The 20,021-nt window shown below is 43.1% G+C and overlaps 1 protein-coding gene across 1 annotated transcript; it reads left to right on the top strand.

Annotated features, from left to right (window-relative positions):
- Positions 1-1,008: 1,008 nt before the first annotated feature.
- si:dkey-126h10.1 (vesicular inhibitory amino acid transporter) lies at positions 1,009-7,998 on the top strand. Its single transcript, XM_043220066.1, has 4 exons — positions 1,009-1,384; positions 1,468-1,698; positions 5,865-6,581; positions 7,185-7,998. The coding sequence occupies exons 2-4, from the start codon at positions 1,504-1,506 to the stop codon at positions 7,620-7,622; spliced, it is 1,350 nt and encodes a 449-aa protein (XP_043076001.1). The 5' UTR covers positions 1,009-1,384; positions 1,468-1,503; the 3' UTR covers positions 7,623-7,998.
- Positions 7,999-20,021: the final 12,023 nt, after the last annotated feature.

Below are 20,021 nucleotides of genomic sequence, written 5' to 3'. Positions count from 1 at the left end.
TTGAAACTTAGTGAGAATAAAGTAGCATAGGCCATTTTAATAATAAATATTTCAAAATTTGTATATGCAGTATTTTAATGCTTGAAGGATCCAGGGCCATTTCCTTGTTATTTTATGTAAATAACATAACATGCTTTTTTTCTGAGTATTCGCTCTTACTGTTCTCAGTGTGTGTGTGTGTGTGTGTGTGTGTGTGTGAGTGTGTGAGTTGTGTGTGTGTGTGTGTGTGTGTGTGTGTGTGTGTGTGTGTGTGTGTGTGTGTGTGTGTGTGTGTGTGTGTGTGTGTGTGTGTGTGTGTGAGTGTCTGTGTGTGTGTGTGTGTGTGTGTGTGTGTGCGTGTGTGTGTGTGTGTGTGTGTGTGTGTGTGTGTGTGTGTGTGTGTGTGTGTGTGTGTGTGTGTGTGTGTGTGTGTGTGTGTGTGTGTGAGTGTCTGTGCGTGTGTGTGTGTGTGTGTGTGTGTGTGTGTGTGTGTGTGTGTGTGTGTGTGTGTGTGTGTGTGTGTGTGTGTGTGTGTGTGTGTGTGAGTGTCTGTGTGTGTGTGTGTGTGTGTGTGTGTGTGTGTGTGTGTGTGTGTGTGTGTGTGTGTGTGTGTGTGTGTGTGTGTGCGTGTGTGTGTGTGTGTGTGTGTGTGTGTGTGTGTGCGTGTGTGTGTGTGTGTGTGTGTGTGTGTGTGTGTGTGTGTGTGTGTGTGTGTGTGTGTGTGTGTGTGTGTGTGTGTGTGTGTGTGTGTGTGTGTGTGTGTGTGTGTGTGTGTGTGTGTGTGTGTGTGTGTGTGTGTGTGTGTGTGTCTGTGCGTGTGTGAGTGTCTGTGCGTGTGTGTGTGTGTGTGTGTGTGTGTGTGTGTGTGTGTGTGCATGTGTGTGTGTGTGTCTGTGTGTGTGAGTGTCTGTGCGTGTGTGTGTGTGTGTGTGTCTGTGTGTGTGTGTGTGTGTGTGTGTGTGTGTGTGTGTGTGTGTGTGTGTGTGTGTGTGTGTGAGTGTCTGTGCGTGTGTGTGTGTGTGTGTGTGTGTGTGTGTGTGTGTGTGTGTGTGTGTGTGTGTGTCTGTGTGTGTGTGTGTGTGTGTGTGAGTTAAGAGCGCCTCTTTTCCTCGGGGTGAGTTCGCTCTGGAGTGTCTGGACTTCCTCTGCACCCTCTAGTGTCAGACTCACACACTTGGTCTCATCTGTATTCACCAGAAGCAGAGCGTCCTCGTCCTGACTAAACTTTTTCCAAACAAACACCCGTTTTAAGTTATTATAATGTTACAGCTCATCTGCCTGTCAGTCCTCCACACCTTTAGCGTTGCCGTTGCCCAATTTAAAATGCATGCACAGCCGGTTTTTCCTCACAGGTGCGATGGCCTGGATCTCCGTCCGCTCGGCCTGACATTCCTGATGGACGTCGGTGAGTTTGGCCGGACTGAGGTAAAGCCGTGAAAGCCGAGCGCTCTTTCCGCATTCGGTGGCTGAGCTATGTCTCGTTTCCAGCTTTCTTGGGTGAAGAGCCGAGCCGAGGCTCTCTGGATGAAGCGGTTGCACGCGGGCGCCGAGGAGGACCGAGGCCTGGTGGTGAGGGACGAGCTGGCTCAGACGTATGGAGACGGTCCCGAGAGTCCAGATGCATTGCGCTCGGACGGCTCCTGCTCGGACGGCGCTCGCAGCACGCGGCCGAGAATCACGACCTGGGAGGCGGGCTGGAACGTCACCAACGCCATACAGGTGAGCACACACACACACACACACACGTCCACTTTAGACCTTCTAGTAAGTAACTTTGCAGCTAGGTGTCTATCTAGCAGTCATTAGAGTATTAGTAGACGGTCTGCTTAATATATTCTAACTCTTTATTTTGATTCACAACATACTACATGCCGACTATCAGAAACTTTACAAGCATATATAAAATTACTCTAGTAACCCTAAACCTACTCTAACAGTTACTCTGAGAGTTACTAGACATGTAGTTGTGAATTAATTTGAATGAATTAACATGCTGTTACAAATTATACCTGCGGTTAGTAGAAATAAAATAAAGTATAACCCGAGCATTTACTTGAAGCAGTTATACAAGGTAAGACTGTTTAATGTTTCGTGTTTTCTGAGAATATAACAAAAATCACATATTGTATGCAAAATATGCACATATTTGTTTCTTGTTTTTTTTAGCATTGTTTTAAGGTACGCTTTATTTCAAAAGGCAACTTTAGACATCATACTAACTTTAAGTAACTGCAATCTGTTCGGTGTGAAATTCTATTATTGAATGAAATTCACAGTAATTTCAAGCATTAATTAACAGAGTAATTAAGCATCACACCGTGTTTCTTCAGCACATATGTGGCAATGCAGCATGAATAAACTATTTTATTTAATCACTTATAGATTTTTTTTTTGTCTTGCTGCTATTTGAGCTTGATTTTGGTTCACTTTTAGCAATTTGTTTATTTTTATTTAACAGCTTACTGATACTCTAATTGGAGTTATTTGATTATTATTATTTAAAGTTGCCCTGACATGTGTTACTGTAGTTCTAGCCAATGTCTAGATGGAGTCAAAATAAAGTGTAACCAGTATATCTCTAATTGGATGTGTATACAGTGGGTAGCGATGCATGTTTTAGCGCTGAATTACCAGTCAGTGGTGTAAAGTTAATTCACCCCGGGGTGTTTGGGAAGTGCTGCCCGTTATGCTCTTAAATTAAAACGCTAAGTAAAAGATCATCAGCCAGTTTCCTAACCTCAGATTCTGCACTGTGTGTGTTTGAAAAGGCCTTATTTACTTTATGGCATCATAAATCCTCGTTTACGTGAATGACGCTCCGTTACCTCATCTGTTCGCTCCCATTCGAGGCTGAGGGTAATATTATGAGCCGTTAATGATCACACAGCTCGTTATTGCTGCTTGAGCTTGTTTAATTCATCCTTCTGCTTTACTTTACAGCGTAACGCGCCTCTATTTCCTCTTCACCCATCTGTCTGTCCTCTGTAGTGAGCTGTCTTGCTCTCTGCTGTCTGCAGCATCAGCACGTGATTTGATTTGCGTCACGTGACAGTCAGGGTTCAGGTGACCGGCTAAAAAGAAGAGACAAAGTGATAGTTCAAGAGAAGTCTATGAAGAAACTGCTGTGATGTCATTTTGAACCAATTTGGGGGCGAGGTCATAACATGATTAACATAACATAATTTGGAGCTTGGAGCCGCCATTGGTCAGCGGTGATGATGCAATGGGTGGGTGTGGCTCAAGGGCTCCGCCTTTTTTGAGTCGAAACCTTCATTCACTTCTTCTTTTTTTTAAGCCTGCCGAGGTCAGATACATAAAAGCACGAGCTGCTGTATAATCGAACTTTGAATTGTAACGGACATCGTTTTTAGCGTTAAAATATCATATCATATAGAATATTGGTTTCACTGCATTTTTGTTTTGACCATGTTTCTTTTGACCCAATCTGCCATCTCTTCGCAGAGCTTGTCGCAATGCATTCTGGGAATGCCAGGAGTGTGAAAGACACCAGCGATGTTGCCTTCGAATTATGAAGCCTAAAAGCGTGTCTCGCCAGGCTCTGCGCTCTCTTTCTGTGTGTGTGTGTGTGTGTGTGTGTGTGTGTGTGAACGATCAGCTGTCGTGTGTTCACCAGAGATACAGTCATTAAGACCCTGAGAGGAAATGAGTGCAGTGTTGTATCTTTATTCATTGTGTCTAACACAAAGCAATTTACCAACAATTACAGTCAAGATAAAATATCTGTCACTTAGCGCCTCTTTAGAGATGACTGCGACTTCATTAGTGCAGGGTGTGTGAGAGGGTGTGATTTCATTACTCCCATCTGCTGTGCGCCGTTGAGTGTGTGTGTGTGTGTGTGTGTTTGTAACATCTCTCCTAGATGTTATCTTTATATGCATGTGAGACTAGCGCCAACCCTGCATGTGCTCAGAGGTTGCTCTTCATTACTTAATGGAGTTCTCAGTTATGGTTCAAGTATTAACTCCGCCCTGCGTTTCTCATAAAATGCCTTGGGAGAAGTCTGACCATCCATTCAGGCTGTCTGAACAATGGCTGGCTGGATTTAGAAGAAGTAGCAATAGAATTAATAATAGATAGATTGTATCCTTAAATTAAATTAGTGGGTAAACACTTAGTCCAAGGAGTCTGCATGCTCTCCTCACATCAGCCCAAAAACACGATTTTGCTGTCATTTCTGTGCAAGAAGGCGTCAAATCAAAGGCAGATCAGAATTGCAGAGTACGTTTTCGATATAAAGCCGGTCTAGATTATTATTATATCAGGATCAGCAGCTCTGTTCTCATGCTTTCACGCCACATGTCCCTTTTTGATGAAGTGCAAGAGCATCCTCGGTTAAAAATGTAATAATTGCTTATTGGTGAATTGATCTGGCAATCTCGTTTACGTGTTCGGTTCAAAAGTGTCTTTTTAAATCACGTTTTGTAGCGTTGAGTAATGTAGCCAATCACAGACAAATCTGAACAACTCTGTATGCACTCGAATCCTCTCACTGTCACAAAAGAAAGTACACAATGCAAGTAAGAGATTTGTTATATAGTGTAAAAACATTGTGAGATCAAGATGAAGCTATAAGAGGGACGTCTTAGGCCCCATTGTCAGTTAAATGTGACCGATCTGACACAGATCGGACCTGCTCTATGGCAGAGTAAACAGGAAATAAACGCATGCATTCAGATATTTCGAGACTGTATGTGGAAATAAATTGCATATAAATCAGATATGTGCCAATGCGGATTTTCTGCATCATTAAACAGTGCTTCCATCAATGTGTGATCCCGATAAATACACAGCATTACAATATTTCAGTATTCATGCAAACACATCTGATCTGTCTTAAGTGAATGCTTTGGGAATTGTTAGTGAAAAACATGATGTGTAACAATATTACATTTGTGCAATAGCCTCATTAACGTTAAATTAACTGTAAAAGAGAGGGGACTGCTTTTGTAGTTTTAAATATTGATATATTTGTAAAGAGCACACTGTAGTGATTTTTAAATTTGATTATTTGATTGACTCTGTGTTTGTCTGAAAGAAGAAAGTCATATAGGTCATATACACCTAGGACGGCTTGAGGGGGAGTAAAATATGCCATAATTTGTGGGTGAACTATTTCTTTACTAAATGGGCACAGGAGTACTTCCAGGAACCACTGTCGGTAAACACAATCCACCATGCCATCAGCAGATAGCAACTAAAGCTCTATCGTGAAAGGTGTATAAAGGTTTTACAGCAACATATGCTCCCCTCCAGATGACGTCTATTTCAGGGAAGGTCTTGTGTATTTCAGAAAGACAATACTAAAGCACATACTGCAGCTATTACGTAGTAGAAGAGTCTCCAGTCCAGATCTTTCACCTATAGAGAATGTGTCAAAGATGAGCACAAACTCCTCAGTAGCTGGAAACCTATATCAGACAAGAATTTGGTCCACAGCAAAACTCCAAACTCTTCAAACTGTTTAGAAAAGAAGAGGAGATGCTACACCAAACTCTGTTTAAACATTGTTATGTTCTCCGTCTTAAACTATGAATAAAATATTGGCTCATGTGATTTGAAAGTCTTTTAGTATTCATTTTACATTTACATTTTCAGAATTCAGGTTTTATATACTTAATAAATATACACAGTAAACATTACATAAATAAAATATTTTTTTATGCAATAAATCATGACTAATTTGTTGACAGCACTAGAAATAAGTTATTCAAATATTACAACTTTGAGACATTGCTGGGATCGACTTTAAAAAACGGAAATACGTGAGAGACGTCAGTATGTCTTCTTTTTTTACCTCATTGCTGTGTGGAAGAGTCATTTGAGCTATATATTTATCTCAGGCATGCCGTTGTTTGTTTTCTCAGGGTATCTTTGTGCTGGGTCTGCCCTACGCCCTGCTGCAGAGCGGGTACATGGGTCTGCTGTTGCTGGTGTTAGCCGCGATCATCTGCAGCTACACCGGAAAGATCCTGGTGTCCTGCCTGTACGAAGAGGACGAGAACGGCTGCCCGGTCCGCGTCAGACGGACCTACGAGGACATCGCCACTGTCTGCTGCAGACACATCTGCCCTTACATCGGCGGCAAGTTGGTAAACGCCGCACAGGTGGTGGAACTGCTGATGACGTGCATCCTATACTTGGTGGTCAGCAGTAACCTAATGTGCCACAGCCTGTTTTTCCTGCCTCTGACCCCGGCGGCCTGCTCCGCAATCACCTTTCTGATCCTGGTGCCCTGCATGCTGATCCGTGACCTGCGGGTGGTGTCGCGTCTGAGCCTCTTCTGCTCACTGGCTCAGTTCCTCATCACCTTCATCGTCATTGGCTACTGCCTCCGTCAGTCACCGCAGTGGGCCAGCAAGAGGCTGAGTGCAGTAGTGGTGGACTTCGATGGCTTCCAGGTTGCGGTGGGGGTGATCATCTTCAGCTACACATCACAGATCTACTTGCCTACGCTGGAGGAGAGCATGACCGACAGACTTGACTTCAACAGCATGATAGACTGGACTCACGCTCTGGCCTGCATACTGAAGACAGCGTTCTCCGTGGTGGCCTTCCTCACTTGGGGAGAGGAAACCAAAGAGGTGCACTGATCACACCAGCATACAATTACTTACAGCTGAAAAAACACATATAATGCATTCAACATATTCATTAGTTCAAAAATGTTTATCACTGATACTATAATCATAATCACTGTCTGGCCAATTTAGATTTAATTTTGGAGATTAAGGTTAGAATCATAACTGTTCCGCTGTACTTTAGTCTTGACATTATTCCTATGTTCCCTAGATTTCTTTGACAAAGGATGAACACATGACAATAGGTCCTATATTCCCATGGTCAGGTGTAGGGTTGTCATTAGGCTAAATTAGGAACACAGGAACCTGCCCTGTTGAAAAATCCTGCATATGTGGTTAGGTAGGTTTTGAAGCATCGCTGCTGGTTTGAGCTGGTTTAAGCTGGTTTAAGCTGGTCATGTGCTGGTACTGAGCAGTTGACAGGGTGTCTTAAGAACTAGTTTGACCAGCTAGAAGCTGGCAGGGTAATCGGTCTTACGTTTCCAATACAAATAAGAGCAATCTACCTCTTCATAACTTAATTAAAACCAGCTTGACCAGCTATGAACCAGCTTAAACCAGCTCAAATCAGCAACTATGGTTCATTTTATATTTTTTTATTCTTAGGTCATAACGGATAACCTGCCGACAGCTTTGCGGATGGTGGTGAACCTGTGTCTGCTGGCAAAGGCTCTCCTCTCGTACCCTCTGCCATTCTACGCCGCGGCGGAAATACTGCAGACGGGCGTCCTGAAGCTCAAGCCGCCAGCAGAAGGGTCCGATCGGTGGACTCTGCTCCTGCGTGGATCCCTCCTCCTCCTCACCCTCATCATGGCGCTCTACGTGCCTCATTTCTCCCTCCTCATGGGCCTCACGGGCAGCGTGACCGGGGCGGCCATGACGCTTCTGCTTCCAGCTCTCTTCCACCTGCAGCTGAAATGGACTCAGCTGGACGCGAGCCGTAGGGTGCTGGACCTGCTGATATTACTGCTGGGCTGTTTCTGCAGCGTCTCTGGGGTTATATGTTCCATCAAAGGGATGATAACAGCCTTTGAAGACAAATAGATAGCAAATCGTGCTCTCCGTCTGTGTTTCCGTTTGCTCCGGTTGGTGGTGTTCGGTTGTTAATAAAGTTAAACAGAGCTGTGTCTGGAGGTTAATGAGCCTGCTTTGCTTCCTTCCACAAATCTGACTGTGAAATGTTATCTAGCGTCGAGTGTTGTTGTCATAATTCACCATGTTCATTGCTCAGGCACTTACCAGGCCAATCATGCATGAAAAGCACACGAGATCCTGTTCTACAGTGTGTTTATTATTCTCTCGTTGTCTCTGGAGCGCAGTAAACAACTTTTGACAGTCAGTTAACTTCATGTAAAAAACAAATCATAAATATACTGCTAGCAACTAATAGTCTATTAAATTATGAGCTTCTGAAACAGCACTTTTTCACAACTGCTTCAGTTTGTGTGTTTGTTTGTTGACGAGAATATCATTATGAAATTAGATCTGCTCCTGCAGGACAAACAACAAGGTCACACAGTCAGACATGACCAAGAGTCTTTATCGGTGATGAGTTCTACTTTTCTCAATAAAAACCTCTTTTAGTAATGACTACGTAGGTGTACAGCTAGTGGTGAATGTTACCCAGCAGCCCACGTGGCCTAAGTGACGTTTATATAGCAGAACATGTACAAAACCTCATGACAAACCTATTGAACCTGTGTTTTAGCGCCACTGTACATATTGGTGCGTATTGTATCTTAATGTAATGACAATGTAGTATATAAAATATTAATAAAGTTATAAGGGTTCCTTAAGCACGTTCACGTTTAGTCCTAACATTTCCAATCTGAGTAACACAAGGTCACTCAGAGAAGGAAAAGAGTACAACGCAAACACTCTCCAATCTGAACCCAGCACCAGAGAGTAATAGTGAACATTCATTGCATGCCATTGCTTTGTTCATTAATTAGTTTATTTGCTAAATTAGCAGAGCTGTCAAAATCCTCCTGTCTGATGGAGGTACTAAAACCCACGCATACAGCAATACTAAAAATTTTACACCAGCAAACAGGACTTATTTCGAGCAGTTTTCTGAACACTCATGCTGTCTGCCATTCTTCAGACAAACAGATAGTCCCACCTGTAATCTCGCTCCATTGGCTGAATCATTGCTGTGTTGTGAAGATTACATCAATAAATCAATGTTCTGACCACAGCCTCACACAAAAAATATATGAAACAATTTAATTTTCCTTCCTTCTCTCTTGATACCGAACTCCAGTTAGACAAAGGAAGCTATGCCTTCAAGGAAAATGACAGGCTGTGACCACAAAAATGAAATTGGACATTTTGGAGAAGGTGTGTGATTAAATCTACAAGTATAAATCTCATCCCAGCAGTGGGGGTTTTGTGAAGTATTGTCCGTTTGGAAAAATAGAGATCTTTTAACTGTTGCCGTGGATGGACACAGACTTCAAATGAAGATGGTAAACCTTATGCACACTTGACAGTCCTTGGATGCTGTCGGCTGCAGTCAGTTCCCTGAAAACCAAGCTACAGATGACGGGTTTTCAGCGAAAAAAGTGAAACTGCCTGAACGTGGTGAGGCCAATCATACGAAAAAAATCGCAGATTTGTATTCATTTCCAGTTCCAAATCCGAACTGATCTCGTCATAATCTCTGATCATAAACACACACACACACACGATTAATTTTATTTTATTTCCGAGTAAAGAAAGAAAGAGAGAGAAAGACATAGATATTTCTATACTGAATATTTTTAGATGACCAACTAATGAACGGCAGTTTCTTCTGGAACAAAGTGTCTTTTGTTCATAAAAGGATGTTGAGAGGATCCATAAATACACACACTCAAATATAATATTAGAATCAATCAATTGCAGCGGTGAGTCCTTGAGATCAGCTCCTGACAGCTTCGTTTATGAACGCTGGTAATAATAACACGCAGCCATGAAAAGGTGACTCAGAATGAAGCTCGAGCGTTCTTCAGCAATATAACCATTCTGTCATTATTTACTCACTATACTTTTGCGTCCGCTATAGAGATGCGTCCACCTCCTAAATATTTAAACGCTGCACAGAAGGACAATAAAAGAAGTCGATGTGAGTAACGGGTTCGACGTGTATCCCGAATCACGGGATCGTGGTTTTCTCTTCTCCTTGTGCTTGCTGTTCAGATCGGATGAAAAAAAAAACCTGCCAGGCACATCGTGTTATAAACATGCTCATTTTTTGGTGAAGGTTTCGAGGTCAGTGTATTTCTGATTTTCCTGCGTGTTTTATAAGCTTGTTTCCCAAAAAATATCCCCACAAGGTCATTCTTATCCCTTTGGTCCCCATAACGTGATAAATACCAGGTGCACACACACACACACACTTACATATATATGTATGGCAAAAACATGTTTTTAATGAAATTGCATATGCTGTATACACAACACACAGGGCTGTTTCTGAGACACACATAAGTGTGTGAACATTAGAAGTAACAAGGATGGCATAGCATCTCGATTCTGAGGCAAACTGAGTGAGCCATTTCTGTAAAAGCACAAACACGATTTAAAAACGGAAGGAAAAGTTTGCCAGCGGGGTCAGAAAAAATAAATTCCTGACATGACTCGCACAATTTCCCTTCTGCGTTTCTAACGTCTGCATGAAAAAGAAAAAGGCCGTAAGTCTGTAATAATGTCGACGAGGTCAGCGCACGTCGACGCCGGGGTCCTGGCTGCTGCTATGTGTTCTTTCTAATTAGAATAACATTATCACCGCGGATCCGGGCTAAAGCTGCTGGGACCCGAGTGGGTCTGTGCGAGTAGATCTCGTTAAGCCAGCGCAGACTCAAACGCGCAAACAGATGTGCGTGGATTTGTGAACTTGGCACGGGCAGGCGAGCCTCTCAGCGCGGCCAAATCCGCAGGCATGAGATTCAATACGCTTTCGCTTTTCGTGGCGAAGCGCCCACGTCTCGAGTGCATTCCCTCTTCCGTTTTTTCCCCCTCTTTCTTTCGTTCTCGGGGTCTTTGTTTTGTAACTTCCCACCTCCGTGTAACTCCGGCGGCCCACGCGCGGTGCTGGCGCATTGTGCGCGCTCTGATTTGAGGATGGGAGCGGGAGGGAACGTCAGCCGCCGGCTGGGCTCGGGGCGCGGGAGCACGTGCTGCGGCGCGGCCAATAACGAGACGTAATGGCCCTTCATCACGCGTTATCAATAGGGGGAATAATACGGGCACGGTCAGCGAACGCGCTAAACTCTTTGAGCGACTTGGAGGACAATTACTCAAGATCCGCGGCGGACAGGCCGTAATTACAAATCCATTTACTGGGCGCTGAGAATAATGAGGAAACTGCGGAGGTGAAGAGTTTTTCCCTTCTCTCCGACGCAGCCCTTTAATGTCTTTAAACGAGGACAAAGCACATATGTTCAGCTAACGCAGCAGAAGCTTTATGATGAAAGTCTCGATAAGGTATCGGGCCCTGTACGGGAGATTATTAAAGGTGGAGCTCTGGGAAACTTCCCTCAGATTTGTCTCGTGGAAAAACCCAAGTGCTCCTCAGAGTCGCTGTCCTTCATTTCAGGCCTGGGATTTGTAGGACGACTCTCAAACCGATGTTATTCTAGGAGCTGGGTCTGAGGAAGAGCTCTAAGATTGGTTTATCAAAGCATGTCAGCACAGCCAACGGTGTGTGATGTAAAATATGTATGAAATATGTAGCAAGTGCACATAATGTAGGACTTTTTAAAGTCAATCAATCAATCAATCATTTTTATTTATATAGCGCTTTTAACAACACAGGTTGCATCAAAACACAGTACAGTATAAAGCAGAAGAATACAATGACAGGGATGTATAATGACGAGAGTGAACAATTTGTTATTAAATGCAGAGACGGTCTCTGTAATCAATTCGACGATAGTCGCTAGAAGTTAAGTGTCCCCAACAAAGCAAGCCAGAGGAACCATAAACCCATCCATAAAGAATGGAGAAAAAAAAACCTTGGGAGACCTTGTATGCACCATTACAGACGGAAAGCGTATTTCCAAAATACTAAAATTATACACAGTGTGTCAATTTAATACACATTAGTTGATTCCAACGCACTGTTGCCACGGTGAAGGTGGCCGAAAGCTTGAAATATAATTAAGGTATATATTGTATTTCTATTGATTTGCTGCTTATACGTTTTCCGCCTAAAAGTGTCTGGATTTCAGAGATCCAGGCTGAAGAGAAATGCCTCCCTATATATTTACAAAATATAAGAATGTTGAGATATCAAAGCATTTTCAGATAAGATTGGTACAACAGTTTAATTAAGGGACAATTAATATTGCCATGAATCCTTTAAGTCTATTTTGGGTCAAGATTGCTGCCTGGAAAATTAAAGGGCAATTGTATCACCTAACCACTCGCAAACGGTAAACTGTTAAAATGAAATATTAATACGCATCCGTAATATATTTATTTATAAATAAAAAGTAGAAAAAAAACGGTTATTTTATCCATTATCTTTACAGATGATTCCATTAACCCTAATACACAATGCAAAATTGCACCTGTAAAAGATCAAAATGGAAAATTCCTTTTGTGACGGGGTGAAGAAACACACAGCAAGGAGGGCTCAAATCAAAACCACGGAGAGGTGGATTTATTTAACAAAGAAAGCCAAAAAATACGGGTGAAAGTGCCAGTCCGTGTGATAAGCGTGCTGCAGTGCTCTTTCTCTTCCTTCCTTCTTCCTGGTGCAGAGTGAATGCGTGCCATGGGGTGCAGGCTGACCGGTCTACACACTGCTTTCTGCGGGGGACGAGAAGAGTCGTTAACACAAACGTTCATGGAGGCGAATGCTCGAAGTCAGCGAGTTCGCTGACGAGGGACAGCTGGGACTGATCAGCCTGTGACACAGCTGATCAGCTCGTCACACTCCCCAAAACCAGAAATTGTCGCAGAAGCGGAGTGTGCCGTCGGGCTTCGGTACCATCACTATGGGACTGGACCATGGGCTACAGGACGGCTCAATTACCCCCAACTTGAGCATTTGTTGAATTTCCTCCTCAATAGCCTGCCGGCAAGCCTCTGGGACGCGGTAGGGCCACTACCGGACGATAACTCCAGGGGGTGTCCGGATCTCGTGCTCGATGACATGAGTCCGCCCGGGGCTAGGGGAGAACACATCGGAGAACTGACCGACCAGGTGCTGGAGTTCCCCCTTCTGGGCAGCCGAGAGATGGGGGTTGATGTCGACCACGGGACCGGTGGTTGCAAGGCCAGAGACTTGGCCCTCGTTCCCTCTCCATATTTTGAGTAGGTTGACATGATAGAGCTGGTCGGTTCGTCAGCAGCCGGGCTGGTGTAGTCTGTATGTAACCGGGCCGAGTCTCTGTATGTATGGCCCTTGCCAGGTCGCCAGGAATTTGCACGCCACCGTAGGAACGAGGACCATGACCTTGTCACCAGGCTGGAATTCCCGTGGTTGGGCTGCCCGGGTGTAGTGCCGCTGTTGGGCCTGCTGAGCCTGGCATGACGCAGTCTATCCGGTCCCTCATCTCCTTGACGTGCTCCACGACGGTGCGATGGGCTGCCGGCTGCTGCTCACAGGCCGAAGAGGATATAGGGTAGCATCAAGTCCCAGTCCCGCCTGTCCTTGGCCACCATGCGTCGGAGCATTTGTTTGAGTGTTTGGTTGAATCTCTCAACCAGGCCATCTGTCTGGGGGTGGTAAACCGCCAGGTCCTCAACTGTTTCACTCGCAGCAGCCGGCAGAGGTCAGCCATTAGTGGGGCCATGAAGGGTGTACCCTGATCAGTCAGGATCTCGGCTGGTATGCCGACCCGGCTGAAGAGGAGGAACAGCTCTTTTGCGATGGCCTTCGCCGTGTCCTTTCGAAGGGGAATCGCCTCGGGGTAGCGGGAGGCATAGTCGACGGTGACCAGCACGTGTTCGTGTCCCCGGGCGGACTTCGGCAACGGCCCCACTAGGTCCATCCCGATGCGCTCGAAGGGCACGCCGATGATGGGCAGTGGAATGAGTGGACTAGGGGGAGGAGTGCGAGGCGTAGTTAGCTGGCACGTCGGGCAGGCCTGGCAAAACCGCTTCACCTCCGCATCGAGACCCGGCCAATGGAAACGGTCCCGAATTCACTGGGCCGTATTGGCTGCTCCGAGGTCTCCGGCCATCAGATGGGAATGGGCCAGCTCGAGGATTGTCTCCGTCTTAGATTTGGGCACGACCAAGAGCAGTTTCTCCTCCCCCCTTCGCTGGGCGATGCAGTACAACAGGCCATTTTTCACAACAAAGTGCGGGAGAGGATGGGGCCCTGGCCGTCCGAGATGTATATGACTTTCTTCTTTCAGACAAACACAGTCTGAAAAGCGTTTTTTGACTTCTGACTCGATGTGTGATGTAAGTTGCATCACTCGTCGACTCATGGGTCAGCCAAGAAGCAAGAGTCAGTTATTTACATTTTAATTGTAAAATGTTGTACAAACCCATCAGTCTGCTTCAGAAGACACGTGATGACCCCCAGAAGGTAGTTTCACAATGCACTACAATACAGACATATCTGATTTACGGAGCTTTAAATTAATTGCCGCTGTCCACCAGCATTTCCAAGCAGGGAAGAAAAAACTCAGACTGTGTTCGTCTGAAAGAAGAAAGTCATATACACATAGGATGGCTTGGGGAAGAGTAGATTATGGTGTCATTTTAATTTTTGGGTGAAGTACTCCTATAAGTTGCATAAAAGCTGAGAGTGTTTCCACAATCCACAGTGTGAGCATGTCAGCTAGTGTTGGCCATGTGACTTTTTACTGGTGTGTGATTGAAGTGTTGTAATTGCTTACAGTTAATTAAGATTAAGATTTCTGGGATTAATATGCGAGCTCCACGGTTTCTGTTGTTTGCACTATTTCAGGTATCATGAGATCATGAGCATTTTGCAGAGATCTCGCAAGAGGTCACGAAAACCTTTCCAATGCAAGTTAAATATTAATATAATAATCACAAATGATTACATAGATATTCTAAGTGTTACAGAGTTAAGTAGTGGTGATATTTATTTTAAGATACATCTTTTGCAACAGTTTTTCATCACTCAAAATGCCCTTATTATCGGTAATGACACATTTGGTTTGGGTCCAAATGCATGCAAGGTCAAAAAAAAGATATAATATTTCCTTATTTGCTCAACGACGATTCATTTTTCCAACCCCCTCCTTCGAGTGACGCTAATCTGTGGTCGATTAGTCTCACGTATATCTCTATATGATAAAGCAGTGTTTGTGAACTTTGTGTACAGTTTTACCAATTGATCTGTTTTTAAAAGCATGTCTGGTATTTAGTTTGATCTCGGGCATGAAGCTCTCAAGCTTGAGCAGTTAAATAATCATAAGGATTTTTGGACAAAAATAGTTTGTGACAAGCTTGAACCAGGCGACATAAGTTTGAGGCACAGCGAATCAAAGATGTTATCGCAGCAGCAGATGGTCTTATACCGTGTATAACCCTTGTTTTCCGAGTTCTCTTCATTTCTTCGGTTCTGGAATGCCTCGTGATGTCCAACGAGAAAAAACTCTCAGAGATCCAACAGAGGGCGGTAGGCCTCAGTCGCTGCGCACACACTCCCACTACGACCCAATTCAAAAAGCAATTATCTGAGTGTGTACTCCTGGGCCGATGAATAGACTGCTTCTAAAGTGCCATATTAACCTAGTTGAGAAGTATCGATTGGGGTCCCTGTCCAAACGAAGAGGCACAAGAAAGCGCTGGAAACAGAGACGGTGAGAGAGCTGCATCTGTATTCCATCGGGTTCTATCCTACGGTCGTAATGAGGTCTTGAGCAGGCTGGGACTCTATTCTTCAGTGCTGTTTGTAGCGGAGATGCTTTCCACTGGGCTCTTGAACTCCAGCAAATGTCTCACTTTACCTCTTTCACTCCAGTACCTCTCCCTGTCTATCTCTTTAAATAGATACAGATGTCATACTTCTACAAGCCATTTGAGTGTTATGAGAATATTTAAGGATCAAAATAATGTTTCTGGTCATACGGATATACAGCATTTAATGGGAGTAAAGAGCAGAGTTTAGGGACAGAAACTAACATTCACTTTAAGGGGTAATCTTTGATTTCTTAAATTGTTTTCCAATCGTACATCAATGGAAAGCTTATTTATTGAATTCTGAAACACTGAGGTCACATTTGTGATGCTGTTCTCTGTACGAAACCAAATGCAGCATAAAAGCAGCGTCACGGCAGTTTATAGAAATTATGAAGTGTATTTCAAGACTTTTCAGGCTTGTGATAAATTAGCATGAGAACCAGAGCGAATCTGATTGATTGATTGATTGATTGATTGATTGATTGATTGATTGATTGATTGATTGATTGATTGATTGATTGATTTCAATGAAAATTCTTATTCCCTAAAGGCACATCAAGGTCCGATACAAACAACGTTTCATCACTGGCCCTCGCGTCTTCTTTTAAATAAAGTATGGATGATATTTTTAGCTGAAATAACCTTTTATAGGTACGTTCAATGAAAACAGTAATCTTGTTCACAATTGTAAGGTGTATAGCGATAAACACTAACTGAATTGAGTTTAACAAGAGCGGGCCGGAGAATGCAAATGAGAACGCATTTGAGAACAAGCCAATTAATTAATGAATGTATCCGGAGTGAATCAGAGTTAGAAAAAGAGAGAGAGAGAGAGCGAGAGCGAGCGTGAGCAGGGACGAAGCAACATTCAGCGCCGATGACCTCCCTTCTCTCTCCTGTCAATCAAACAAACCCTCTGCCCTCCCTGAACTGATGGGGGTCAAAGATGGATGTGGAGAAAAAGGAAAGTCCATCTGACAGACAACAATCTCTCATCTGTGCTTCATGTGGAGGGAGGAGAGCGAGATGAAGAGTGGATGAGCGCAGCGGGATCAGACGGATGACAAGGTAGTCCAATTAAAGATGGCCCAGGATCACAGCGCTCTCTCTTATCACATCAGTGACACACACACACACACACACACACACGCTTGTGCTCTTCCTGTTTTATAGGGCCAATTTTGCAATTAGAGATATTGGTGACAGCAGATGTCAAAGAATGCGAGTGAGAGAGGGAGTAATGCAGCTGTCTGTCTACACAACACTGTGATTATGCTGTGTGTGTGTGTGTGTGTGTGTGTGTGATGGCAGAGTGATTATCCGCTGTGTGTTTGCATGTGTATTATGGCATGAGCTCGTCCTTCTACACAATCATACACACATATTCAAATAAAACAAAAAAAGGCAACGTGCAATGAAAATCTACCCGTTTTCTCCATCTATTTTCTAAATGCATCTTATTATGAACTATGTATCAATGCATGTGTATATTTTGTGTGTGTGTGTGTGTGTGCACCTGGTATTTATCACGGTATAGGGACCAAATGTCTCCTCAAAGATAGAAACACCACTACATTTTGACCTTGTGGGGACATTTCTCTTTTGTTTCCCATGAGGAAACAAGTTTATAAAACATACGGGATTTAATTTTTTGAAAATCTAAAAAAACAAGCTCTAAAAAAGTGGTTTCCTGTAGGTTTTGGTGTAAGACAATAACACATACAGTCTGTACAGTATAAAAACATTACACCTATGTCTTAGCTATGCCTTACCTATTCCTATTTCCTACATTTTTTCCTATTCCTACAATCAATCTCACGTCTATTTAGGCATTTAAAATATTGCCTCTTTTCTTGTTGTGTAATATATGTCGTTCATATAAAAATAAATTTAAAACAATACTGAGAGAGAGAAAAACTCCACTGATAACCTCACAAGAAGAACATTGAGCTCCACCTGGAGTGGAATTCATGAAAATTTCAACTGTTTATAGACAAGCGTCCGGCGGCAGAAATGCAACGTGCGTGTGTGTGTGTGTGTGTGTGTGTGTGTATACGTGTGTGTGTTTTGAGTTTATGGAGATTGGGCTCATGGGGACTTACATATTCTGAGTGTATACATTATTTTGATGCATCATATTTACATATTTTCTCTTCACGTGCCGAATTTTCACATTAACGTAAATGAGAAAGCACTTTTCACTCGACTGCGAGCGGCCAATGGGGATATTATGATCAATCTCAAATCCAAAACACAATCAGAGCCGCATCCCTCCACTGAATCTCCCTCTCTTTCTGTCTGTCTGGCAGTGAAAGTTATTCCAGCACATTAAACTGAATATAAACAAAGAGAGTATTGTGTGAGAGAAACAAAAGCCTCCGGCTCCAGCACACACACACACACACACACACACACACACACACACACACACACACACACACACACACACACGCACACTCCATGCCAGCCTCATCCTTCTCCTCAGTCGCCGTGAAGCGAGAGCCGTTGAGTCCTGGAACAAAGGAGCTTGAATCCGTATGGATATGATTAAAACGTGCTTACTGATTATGATTAATGCCATTGTGAAAATTAAAAGAGAGCGCGTATTAACTCACATTTCGACAGTAAACACACATCCCGGCAATTTCAGCCTCTGCCGAATCCTTCGTTTTTTGCATTTTGCATACATCGCATTCTAGGATCGAATCACATTTTTAAGACTGAGCACATCAAAATAAGAAATAAATAACTGAAAAAACCATATCGTTCAAATCTGAGACTGGAGAAGACATGTGCCCGTCAACTTTTAGGATGCGGCTTGCTTCGGTTGATTTGCTTTGCAGTAAAATTCCTGATTGGTTGGTTCATGAGATATTAAGGCTTACAGAAAATATTCACTATACTGTTATCTACTGTACTGTACTTTACCCCATGGGCAGATACATTTATCTGGTTTCAAGGATAATTATCACTTTTTAGTTAGATTTATGCTTAAAACAATAAACTAGATGAAGCTGGAAACAAGTTGCAGGAACCAATTTTACTTTTCAAGTATGTCGCTTTAGGAGTGTTTACATATTTCACTGGCAAACAAGCCACAAATACTGATTAAGAAATTGATTTTATGCAGTATGGTGGTTATGATGCATAAAAAAGCAGCCAGCCGCAGTAATGTGTGTGTGTGTGTGTGTGTGTGTGTGGAGCGCTAATATTTATGCCTTCTCTGCCTCCCTCATTAACTTATGCAGCAGCCGAGGTGAAGAATGTGACATGTTAATTTCTAATGTTAAAGGCTCTTTTTTATTATCACCTTTCATGTGACAAGCTCTCATTTTGTTGCTATTCCAGTTGCTGGTGGAGATAATTACATGCTAGTTAATTGCGTAGAATTTGGATTGCAAATAGGACGCTTGGTCTTTGAAGCATAGATGAAGGCAGGTGAAGAGAATCAAAGTCACCGTGCAGGAACTTCCTCAACAAAAAGTACCATATTACTGTAGCGATATTACAGGTAGCTAATGATTACTACAGCGCTGATGGATGGATTATCGTACTCTTGTTCCACGTTAGTTTAAGCCTTCAAAGAATACTATTACATGGTGCACATCCAATAAAAAAAAATCTGGCAATTCTGATTCTATCTATAAAGTTATAATCAAACTTTCTTCCAGCGGTAATGGAATATTCTTTCAAAGTTAATAACGTTCTTGAAACATTAGCAGGAAAGCAGCATTTATTTATTGTTCTTTTTTCTGAAACGTTTTATAGTTGGATGTTAGTATGTACGGGGTGAAAAGCAACGGTCCTAGTACCGAGCCTTGTGGTACTTAAAGGTTTTTTGCAAAATGATCAAATGGAAAATTCATTTAATGGTTACTCTAACATTCAAATAACCTAGAGCACTTCTTTTAGCGTTTAAAAATGGCACCTTTTAAACGTTTAGAGGATACTAGAAATGTTTTTGGGGTTTTTTTTGACCAAAAGAATTCTAACCAAAACACTATAGCACAAGCCAGAAATGGCATAACTGTCAAAAACAAGATAATACCATTGTCAGCATATCAGAAATGCGGCAAAGCCATGGTAAATGTCCACGAACATCACGGTAGTACCACGGTAGCCCATCCAAAACAACTCTGTGCTACTTTTTGCTTGTTTTCCTCAAGTTTTGATGAGCTTTGTGAAGACGCAGCCGCGGTTAGGCCTCCAGATGACTGGCCAAGCGTGCCATGCACACGGTGCGCCTGTGTTTTGCTTGCTTTCGGTTTTATCATATTTGTCAGCTCAGCTGTGTGCAGGAATAACAAGCAGGCGAGTTTAATCTGCTGCGGGAGAGATCTGATGAAGGCAGGCAGCAATAAGAGCAGATCTCATTAACATCGCCGTGTAGCTTTATCCTAATGAAGTTATGGACACAGCCAAAGCAATTACACATGCAAATAGAATTAGCTAAAGCAAAATAGCGGGCCGATTGGATTGTGTTCTCACATTCAGAAATATAAAGCATTTGCCAACCTTTTAATCAATAAAGGAGTTGACGCTTTGCCACATCCTATTAACGGCAAT

The sequence above is a fragment of the Puntigrus tetrazona genome, chromosome 20 (assembly GCF_018831695.1).
Source record: "Puntigrus tetrazona isolate hp1 chromosome 20, ASM1883169v1, whole genome shotgun sequence".
Lineage (NCBI taxonomy): Eukaryota > Metazoa > Chordata > Actinopteri > Cypriniformes > Cyprinidae > Puntigrus > Puntigrus tetrazona.
This window is presented reverse-complemented; position numbering and strand designations above follow the sequence as displayed.